Source organism: Ceratosolen solmsi, unplaced genomic scaffold, assembly GCF_000503995.2.
Source record: "Ceratosolen solmsi marchali unplaced genomic scaffold, CerSol_1.0 scaffold47, whole genome shotgun sequence".
In the NCBI taxonomy this organism is placed as follows: domain Eukaryota; kingdom Metazoa; phylum Arthropoda; class Insecta; order Hymenoptera; family Agaonidae; genus Ceratosolen; species Ceratosolen solmsi.
In genome coordinates this window covers 217,966-228,317 of record NW_011948419.1, presented here as the reverse complement: position 1 = coordinate 228,317, position 10,352 = coordinate 217,966, and the positions used below count along the sequence as shown (strand labels likewise).

The 10,352-nt window shown below is 26.7% G+C and overlaps 2 protein-coding genes across 2 annotated transcripts; one reads left to right on the top strand and one right to left on the bottom strand.

Annotated features, from left to right (window-relative positions):
- Positions 1–2,196: 2,196 nt before the first annotated feature.
- Positions 2,197–7,587, bottom strand: LOC105360464 (uncharacterized). Its single transcript, XM_011497365.1, has 3 exons — positions 7,459–7,587; positions 2,775–2,924; positions 2,197–2,421 (listed from the first exon to the last, which is right to left on the bottom strand). Exons 1-3 carry the CDS (start codon positions 7,556–7,558, stop codon positions 2,222–2,224), a joined length of 450 nt encoding a protein of 149 aa, XP_011495667.1. The 5' UTR covers positions 7,559–7,587; the 3' UTR covers positions 2,197–2,221.
- A 123-nt stretch (positions 7,588–7,710) lies between these two features.
- On the top strand, positions 7,711–9,788 carry LOC105360463 (nucleoporin Nup43). Its single transcript, XM_011497363.1, has 6 exons — positions 7,711–8,004; positions 8,415–8,644; positions 8,739–8,860; positions 8,931–9,082; positions 9,221–9,467; positions 9,573–9,788. Exons 1-6 carry the CDS (start codon positions 7,891–7,893, stop codon positions 9,743–9,745), a joined length of 1,038 nt encoding a protein of 345 aa, XP_011495665.1. The 5' UTR covers positions 7,711–7,890; the 3' UTR covers positions 9,746–9,788.
- The last annotated feature ends 564 nt before the right edge of the window (positions 9,789–10,352 follow it).

Here is a 10,352-nt window from a genome sequence, read left to right as displayed (position 1 = left end):
TATTTATAACAGAAGATTTAATTAGTAAATCTTTATTTCATTTTATCATTGTAAATATACCTACGATTAATTTCATTGTTCTATTAATTCCATATGATCTATTTATTATTGATATTTTACATTGATCTCTATATTTAATTATCTATACTATTAATTCTTTATAGTTTATAGGTTTATTATTTTTAATTCATTCGTAATCGATTAGTAATCGAATAAAAATCTCGACTCTTTCTATATGAATTGTTAAAATTAATTATTAATAGTTGTATTATCATTATGTTATAATGTAAATATGTATTAATATTCATAATTGATGTATTAATTGATTTAAAATACTTATTAATTAGTTAATCGAACTTCATCGCTTAACATTCTGTCTTTTATTTGTCACGTTTAATTATTCAATTAATGATCGCGTTAGGAACCATGCTGCTATATAAATTAAATTAAAACAAAATACCACAAATTATATATTTATACTTTAGAATAATTCTGCTTTTAAGGATAAAGGCAATTATAATTAAAATAAGAAGTGCATCGATTTGTAGCTATTCATTTGTTCAAATGCTTACACTATGAGTAAATATTCGGTAAAATTCCCTATATTCTCTCAATATTTTTATACTTTGATTATCTTATTGTTATAATTAAAATTGAAGGAATATTGATGAACATAAAGAAGTTTATTAATGGTAAATGAAAATACAATATTACTCAATTGTTCTGTATATCATATGGCAAAATACTTCTCAAATGGATTCGCATGATTATAAATTCCATTAATAGTGTATTTCAGTTGTATAAATGATAACGTAACTAATACATATAAATAATCTATATATGGTATCGACTCTTAATTAATTTGTTTCATTAATTCTTTTAATAAATTTATTATATTATATATTTGGTAATATTGATTTTGCTCTCGAATCAGCTTGTTGAATACAAAAATTTTATGATTGTATACAATGTATTTTATTGAAAACATATATGCTAATCGTTAAAAGTTACTTACAAAAATTTGTACAAAATTGTCAAGTATGATTGACTTTCACCGATGAGACTTCACATCTTGCTAATACATATTATTTATATATATATATATATATATATATTTTTTTTTTTTTATACTTATAAATTGAAAGTTAATCATCAAAGTCTCTAAAACTCTCTAATTTACATCATACTTTCACGATTTTTATTATGAAAGTGTTAATATTTATATGAACATAAAGTGGTCGATTAAATGAGAAAATATAAATTAAATTGAAGACTCTAGTACTAGTTGGAGTATCAGTTGGATTTGGAATTCTATTTGGTATAATTTGGTCAACATTGATAAAACAAAGTAAGTAACGGTATTTAGTGAACCATTGTTTTAGAATATTTTCCTTAACTTTAGACAAATGAATAATAATTCGAACATGAACTATTTCCTATTTCCCGTTTAAATGTACATTTTCAGTTGTATATTAAGCATTAGTTATATAATTAATAATTAAGCAAGTAAGATGACAAATCTCAAAAAATAATTCTTTCACGTCAATTTATTAAAAATTACTATGGACAAAACACGTTTAAATTAAAGCTCAATTTTGATCGAATCAATACCGATAATTTTCAATTTCATATAATTTAATATGCTTAATGTAATTAAAAATATTATTAGCTTTATTGGAAAATTTTAAATGTAAATTTATATTTCCATACATTTCACATTTTTACAATATGTTTGTAATTAATTGTACCGTATATTTATAAACAATAGCTTAAACGGACAAACTCGGTAATATTTATATAAAATCATGGAAAATCATTTATATATGTATATTCCTAATGTAAGAATAATATTCTGCTAATATATTATAATTATAATAAATATTTGTAATGTGTATTGAAACTATAATACTTATAATTCATTATAAACGAAATATCAAATAAATGTACAATTAATTTAAATAATAGTTTTCTCATTGATTATTATTGCTTTATTTTCATCTATTAAATAAAAATTTTAATATTTAATTTATATTTGTTATACATTCATTATTATAAATAAAAACATAATGGGACTGAACAAACGATATCTTTATTTGCGAATAAAATCTCGTATTGTAGGCTAATGTATTCAAAAAATGTAAACAGAGTATACACGGCAGACGCACGCACACACACAATGATTATAAATGAAGCATCGAAATATATAAATCATAACTAAAATTTATGTGTAATTTGTAAATATTTTCTTATTAAATAAGTAGTCTACTGTTTTAAAAGCAGATAATCTTGAGTTTTTGACAATTTTCTTTGGAATATTGGGCTGATATTTTGATTGAATGAATGCAATTAAAGTTTGTTGTACTTGGTCGAGTTTCTCCAAAAATATTTTTTCCAAGTTCTTGAAGGTCTTCGTCATTTCTTCTGTAACATTAAGAAAGTATAAAAATAGACTATAATTAATAATTATGAAAATTTCCAACTGGCAAATTTTATATTATTTTCATAATTGATTACTATTTGATATTGTCATAAAAATTATTTGAAATGCGTTATTTGGGATTAAGAAAATTTCTCCATTGCTCTAAGCCATTAAGAAAAATCTCGATCAAATGATCATTTTTATTTGATTATAATAAAATCAAATTATGTGTAAAAATCATACGTATTATCGTTTATTATCGTTGTCATTATCATTGCATATTGCATATTCATATTACATATGGATTATCAAATTGTCATAATAGTGGTGGTAAAGATTAATTTCTATTTTTTACCGGATGTGCAAACTCCAGTCAAAATCCTTGATGCCGTTGATTGTGCTTTGGCGAAAACGTCCTCGGTTCTTATACTGCAGATTGCGTATTGCATCTCCGATACGACACTCTCATTTGAAAAGCTTATTTTAAAAACTTCTGTTAGGTTTTCTAAAAATGAATAGTACTAAGTGCATAGTATATTATTTTCTCATTAATATTCAGGTTAATTCTTTGAATTTTTAGGTGTGCAAGAAATAGAGTTTTTTTGTTTGTTTTTGTTTTGTTGTTGTTGTTGTTGTTGTTGTTGTTGTTGTTGTTGTTAAATAGAGTTTATATTATTTTAAATAAATTAAAGAAATTGCAATTGCAAATAGTACAGTTTAATATACTACTTGAGAATAAAGAGGTATTATAATAGAAAGCAAGTTATGAAAAGCATTTATGAATAAGATTAAAAAGCAGGGGCCATTGTGATTTTATATATTATTTATGTTGATATTAATTTGTTATAATATAGAAAAGAACGTATTTTAAAAATAATTATTTCGATTGAAATTCGTAATTGATATGCTAAATAAAAAGTTTGGCCAAATTCATCGATAATAATAGCGATATTTGAGGAGTTGACGCTATTCAAATTTCAAAATTAATTTTACATTAAACAGTTGATGGAAAATGTTTCATATCCCTAGAATATTCATTTGCAAAACGTAAAAGCAAATAAATTCAAAAATTGAAAGTCTAAAATGTTTTGTCAATATGTCCGTATATAAAAATATCATGGTTCTTCGCCAATCAAATGACCGTCTTTGTATGTGATAATATATGACAACCAAATTATAATAATTACACCATTAATGGACGAGGTATTATGTTATTATGTTTAAGATGCTACGTTTTTTTTTTTTTTTTTGAAGTTTTCTGCTTTATAAAATTGTTGTATTTGTAGTTAGTAAATGATGGCGGTAGATTTTTGGCGAAAAAGTGTGGCGTTCTTGCGTTGAAATTGATAAATAGAATTTCCTTGTAGGGACTCTAAACAGACGGTATCACGTTTTTATCAATAACATATATAAAAGTGTTTTGAGCTCACTCGTCTTTTAGGCTCTCTGATCGCTTTCATTTATTTATTTTTAATCATTTGTGATGAGTTTTAAACATGGATAATTTTCTTTATGAATGATGGTTTAATAGAAACTCACAAATATCAAATTAGCAGAATGCAGAAGCAAAATGATGAATGCGTAAATCTCAAATTTAGTAGAAATAAATTTAGAAATAAATTTAGTAAATTGAAATTTGTCACTTGTTCGTAATATTATTTTTTATGATAAAAATTGATTAAATTTCTTTAAACAATACTTGTATTTTATTTTTAGCTTGGTATACCAAAAATTGCTTCTTTTATGTTTATATGATATAAAAAGGCCAACTATTGTAATACATAATGACAATAAAGTTCAATATTATTTCGATTGGTTCAAAATACAATTAATAAAATTTGGTATAAAAAATGCAACAACTTTTCAAATGATAAAATAAATGAAAATATTTACTACTTGGGTTTATACGATATATTTATTTTAGTAAATATTTCCTCAAAATTTTATTTACTTTTAAACGTCCTTAAGCGATCAGTGCACTGCAAATGATTTAATCAATAATTTTAATACTTTAAGATATTCTTAGGCGCACATTCTTAGGCGTAGAAATTCAATAAATTATATATTCATAAGAGAGTATAATTATGTTAATAATTCTTTTAACCGATAAAGTAAAAGCTATTCAATTGTTTTCAATATAGTAATCGTATATTTTGTTAGTTCAAGATAATGTGGCTTTATTAATTTTGATCAGGTATTCACAATTTTAGTAATAATGTTTAGGTTTAGCAACAGTTGTTTGAAATCAATAATGGACAAATCGTATGCGAATTTACAAAGCTGAAAAGTCAAAAGCAATATATTTTGTATGAAATTTCACTTTTTAATAATCTTATTTTATAGAAAACTATAAGAATTTGAACAAATTAATAGAATTTACGATGTACGATTAAAGAGGTATTATAATTAAGAAATATCGCTAAGTAATATTAGTCACGAGTAATATGTCATTTCGTTCTTTCTAAATGTAATCTTAAATTTAGTATAGGCACGCTTATATGTAATTTAAAGCAATCTCATATTTCATTACGTAGGTAATCAGCTTGACTTATAGACGAACGGCATTATGTTTAAAAATAGTATTTCTTCGCATGATTAACAGTTTTTTCATACTCCAAAGAATAATGCGATCTCTAATAATACTCTTATTTTTAAACAAAATCTCATTTCACTTTTTTATAATTGGAAGGAAGCTAAAATAAGAATCGCTTCAATGAAAAAATTTTAAGTACTCGTGGGACTGTGTATGCAAAGAGAATCAATGAAAGATATTATTACATAGATTTTATGTTACGTATGACAGCATACACGCCCACACCCCAAGTTACATCGTAGGCTGTAGCATAGTAAAATTCACACAAGATATGAGAAATGAAGCAATTATGGGACGATGTATTCCAGAAAGAAAGTAATTCTGTAGGTTCATCACGTAAGCTACTATGCGATGACACAAGAGAGCGGAAATCACGACTCCGAGCGAACTGGAGCTGTAAATTAGTGCACGCTAATTCAAAATTATGCGTAAGACTGGTGTGTTGCTGTTGGAAATGTCATAATGGTTTTGGAGTAAAGAAATCCAAATTCTCTAGCGTCAGTATTCTCCAAAGAGAGAGAGAGAGAGAGAGAGAGAGAGAGAGAAGAATTTTATGGGCTTTGCGGGAAATTGAAAAGTTTTATTCATTTTTATTTTTATGCTTGAGCTTCTGTAATTCAATCATAAAATGCCGTGTCGACTCTGGCTTTGTAAAGTATAATATAAAGATTTTGTGAGTCTGTATGAAAGTTCACGTGGGCCATTCAACTGCACTAACTAATAAAATACGAGAGACGAAATGAACAAGAAGTACGGAAACCATCGGCTCTAAGTGTGTTGCGATCCTCATTTTTGTCAGCCATATTTTCGTTTCTTCGTTAAATTCTATAATTAAAGGTCTCTTGCTCGTTGTATTTCAAAAGAATATTCTACGATAAGCGATAATTGGTGTTTCTCCACTTGCGTAGATAACTCTTTCTACCAGATGCACTTGCTAACATTTACGATTCACCTGGCTTGATAATGTTACTCAAAAGAAATTAAAGATACGAGAGATAAATTATAAGCCATATTAAATAAAATATCACCCATAAGCGTCTACATAGATTAAGCTCGGAATAAATATTAGTTGTGCAAAATGCATTTAGGCTAAAATTTTAGAGATAATTATCGAATAGCAGAAGATTATAAGGATTATAAGCAACTACAAGCATTACGTTTAACATTACGTATTTATAATATCAATAAATAAAATTAATGATTTATAAGCACTGGATATAATAAATTTTAATATTAATAATCATATATTTGCTTTCTAATACAGCGCGTAATTACAATGCTTTATGAAATTTAGGGTTAATACGTTAAATGCGAAACTACAGCAAAAGAATAATAGAAATATCTTATATTTTACAATTGGCAAAAGTAATATGTAATATGAAAATATTTGAGTTGCAACTGAGGATCTTTGTATTATTGTATTACGTAGAAACGTACTTCATAAAATTAAAATCGAGAATAAAATCGTATTATCTAAATATACAAGTTTAATAAAGTCAATGCACGAGATGGATCATACTTTTAATATAATTAACGAAAACAAAAATGATAAAATTGTAATTATAATTTTTTGTAATATTTATGAAACTATCAATAATGAAAAATTAGAGCGCAGTATAAAAAATGTACCTAACATAACCTTAAAAAAAAATAACGAATAATTATAATATGTTAGAGGAAGTTTGATATAAATAAGTTTTGAGTAAATTTTCATTCCTTTCATTTTGAAATTACGGGATATATGCACGTAGATATATTTCAAATATTACGTTAAAGGAGAACCAAGTAAATTAATGAAAGATATTTTTTTTATAAATTTTTCATTAAAAACAAATGAGTCTTATATACATCATGGATTTAAAAAATTTTAGTATAAAATATTTTGTCTTTAAATGAGCAATGACGCAAGATAGTATGTCGACAATCTCGTAGATGTAATTCATGTAAAAAAGAAAAGTAATTCGATGATTTTATTTGAATATAAAAGTAAAGAATTTAAATTATTAAAAAAAAAAAAAAACATATAGTATTAATACTTACAACGCTTTTCTCGAATTATAGAGGCACTATTTATCATTAATTCACGATTATACATTGTCAATTTAATTAATATTTACCACATACGTTTTGTTGTAATAATTTTTATCAACGGATGGACGATGCAGTTTTGTAACAATTCTCATCTTAATGTTATACGAATAACCAAACAGCCGATCGTTTTTTCGTAATACAAAAACCATAAAAAAATCAAGGCTTAACCGAATTTTTTAATGTCTAGTTAATGAAACAAAATTACACGTTTATTACAAATAAACCTATTTTACAACAGGTATTTTAAGACATTTTAACCATACAACATAGACGTTTTTTATTACAACAAAAATTTAGTATTAGTTGCGAATTTTTTCAATCGAACTGACAAACACTTTTGTTCCTGATAATTTACCGTTTTTCCTAAGTGGCTGTTCTATGGATTTGTTACTATTGTTTACTTCGGCATTAATGATCACAAGCACAAGGAACATTTTTAAAATCACCAAAGCCATTTTACGAGCGAGTGCGTTGCCCCTGCGAGATGAGCCAAATGTAATGGAATACGGAATACGGAAGAGCCAAGATAAAATCATTGCGCTTGCATCAATTTTATTGTCCCTTTCTAAATATATTTCGAATTTTTTTGAATTTAAAGGGATTCTCGCTGTTGCCTACAGTCGGGCGTTCAGCAACTCTGCCACGAGCTCTCGAAGCCCCAATGCTACTTCGATTATTCGAGGGCAATTCAAAACTTTAAATGAAATTAACACGCGCGCTTTTGTTTAGAAAGTGAATTTAATAATTAAGACAAGTACTTGTAGCTCGAGTGGATAAAGTCGTCGGGATGACTGAGAACGTGCAAGGAACCTTTGTGTCAGAAAAAATATCGAAAATTAGATGGAGGCATGAGCAATTTTCAGATGCCAAACATTTTGTAACCGGCAGTTGGGACGATGCGGTAAGTTTTTAACCTTAATTTCCAATTTACATTTTAGTTTTTGCATTTCAACTGCAAATGATAGGTATCATTATTATATGAGCCTGTAATTCTCAAGCTAATGATATTAATGTTATTTTTTTTTTATTTTTGGTTCCTTTTGCTGTCGTGTATTCTTTAATAATAACATCTTATAACTAACCTTAAATTCAATTTAATTAAAGCAAACTTCCACATTCTTTTTACAATTGTTTTTTTTTGTTAAATATATATTTTTTTTTAATATACTTTTGCATATTTCTACGAGTCACTTTCTGCAAGCCTTGCAACAACACTCTACTTTTATTTTAATTATGCTTTTATGTTATATTAAAATCTCGTTTACTTTATTCTGAAATTAATAATGATTGCAAGTTTTATTGTTTAAACAGGTCAATAAAATAAGCTACTGGACATTTCAAAAAAATGATGAAGACGAACTGTATCCTGTCAATATTTCTGCTTATCCAGTAATTGGCGATGTTACAGAAATGAAGTTTATTAGTTACGATCATTTTGTTGCCTCGTCGTCGCTTGGAACTGTTAAAGTATTAAAACTTCAAGATAATCCATACCCTGATATAAAAGAGGAAAGCACGTGGGATCTAATACACCGATTTAAGTTGGTCTATTTGATGAATTGAAAAATTATTATTATCTATTAATGATGTACATTATTTATTAGATATATATTATTATATATAATTTTATTTTAGTCAAAAAGAGCCCGCATCCTGTACCGCGTTATCAACTTTCGAACAGGATATCGTCACCGTTGGAGAAGATGGTAGAATAAATTTACTTACAGCCCAACAAAACAATCCAGTTCGAACGATCGGTAAATTAGTATGTAGTTAATTAGCTATGCGTCTGGTTTGCTTATTAAAATTTGTCATTTGTATAAACAGACGAAGCGGATAGTTGCTCGTTGCATTGCGTTGACTTTTTGCGACACAGCGAAATTCTCACTGGAAATATCCGAGGGCATATGAAAGTATGGGATTTACGTAGTGAACAGGATACACCCGCAACGACCATTATGCTTTCGGAACAATCAAAAGTAATTTTTATAATTTAACAATGTGTCATAAAATTAATTAGATTCCTAAGCAAAGACGGAATGAAAAAAATTTCTTGTTAATTATCAACGAAATTTGTTTTGGAAAAATAAAATTTAAACGATCACTTGTGCTTGTAGACAGAAGCTACGAGCATTGCACATCACCCAACGCAGAAACATATAGTTGTAGCTGGTGGTGGAGATGGGAGTCTGACGGTTTGGGATTTGCGCTATAATACATATCCAATTAGTCAATTAAGCGCGCACTGTAAAAGCGTGAGTGAAATTTTATTTCACAACGACCAACCAGAAAATCTATTTACCTGCTCTATCAGTGGAGAGCTTTGGCATTGGAATAATACTCAACACTCTAAATTAAATTTAGGTATATTTTTAAATATATCCAAGTCATCGATCATTAATTGTTATTAAAATTATTAAAATAATTAAACATAAGCTAAGAATTATGCTCGAATTTTATATTTTACAGATACTACAGACTCCCATTGGTTAAATAACATTGGAAATAAAGGGAAGTTACACGTGAATTCTCTATGTACTCCAATGCACAAGCCAATAAATAGTATCGACATCAACAAAAATACAGTACTATTTGGATGTGATAACGAAGCAATATACATTATTCGAAATATTAATATTTAGTTAAATACTTTTAAGTAATAAAATATATTGTGTATAATTGCAGAACCGAAATAAGAATTTTCTATCCATAAATTCATACATAGGCTATATTATATATTATAAAATTTGAAAATAAATTTTAGATACTTAAAGCACTTGGGCGCATATGGAATAGGTGTTTCAAGTTAACATTTTTTTCTTTATACATTATTTGATCAACTTTATAATTTTTTATTAGAAAGTATATTTATAAACTGTCATTTTATTAATAAAGTTTTGTTTTCATTACTTATTACTTTCAGTTACTCTATTGGATTTATGCATTTGTTGGTATTTTGTAAATTGTTAATCATCATGATTTCTAAATGAATAGCAATAAGGTAACTTCTCAGTGAGCGAATTAACGAGCTTTCACGTTAATGCATCGATTTAACATTGATTAACAAAGTATGAATAATATATGAAATTAAAGTCATTTAAAACATAGACGTTTGCATAATCTAATCTAACAATGCCGCTATGCCTACATCCGGGAAAAGTCAACCGTGTTGTAATTTGTAATTGTAAATGCTACGAGATAATGGAATTATAATTAAATTGTGATAAAGTTACTGATAAAATTATTGCC

Excerpts from the sequence above, each read along its gene's own strand:
- LOC105360463 (XM_011497363.1), top strand. The coding sequence starts at position 7,891 with ATGACTGAGAACGTGCAAGGAACCTTTGTGTCAGAAAAAATATCGAAA. Across the intron at positions 8,861-8,930 it reads CAATCCAGTTCGAACGATCG|ACGAAGCGGATAGTTGCTCG; the intron begins GTAAATTAGTAT and ends TTGTATAAACAG. Across the intron at positions 9,083-9,220 it reads TGCTTTCGGAACAATCAAAA|ACAGAAGCTACGAGCATTGC; the intron begins GTAATTTTTATA and ends TTGTGCTTGTAG.
- LOC105360464 (XM_011497365.1), bottom strand. The coding sequence starts at position 7,558 with ATGGCTTTGGTGATTTTAAAAATGTTCCTTGTGCTTGTGATCATTAAT. Across the intron at positions 2,925-7,458 it reads ACAGCCACTTAGGAAAAACG|AAAACCTAACAGAAGTTTTT; the intron begins GTAAATTATCAG and ends ATTCATTTTTAG. Across the intron at positions 2,422-2,774 it reads GACTGGAGTTTGCACATCCG|AAGAAATGACGAAGACCTTC; the intron begins GTAAAAAATAGA and ends TTAATGTTACAG.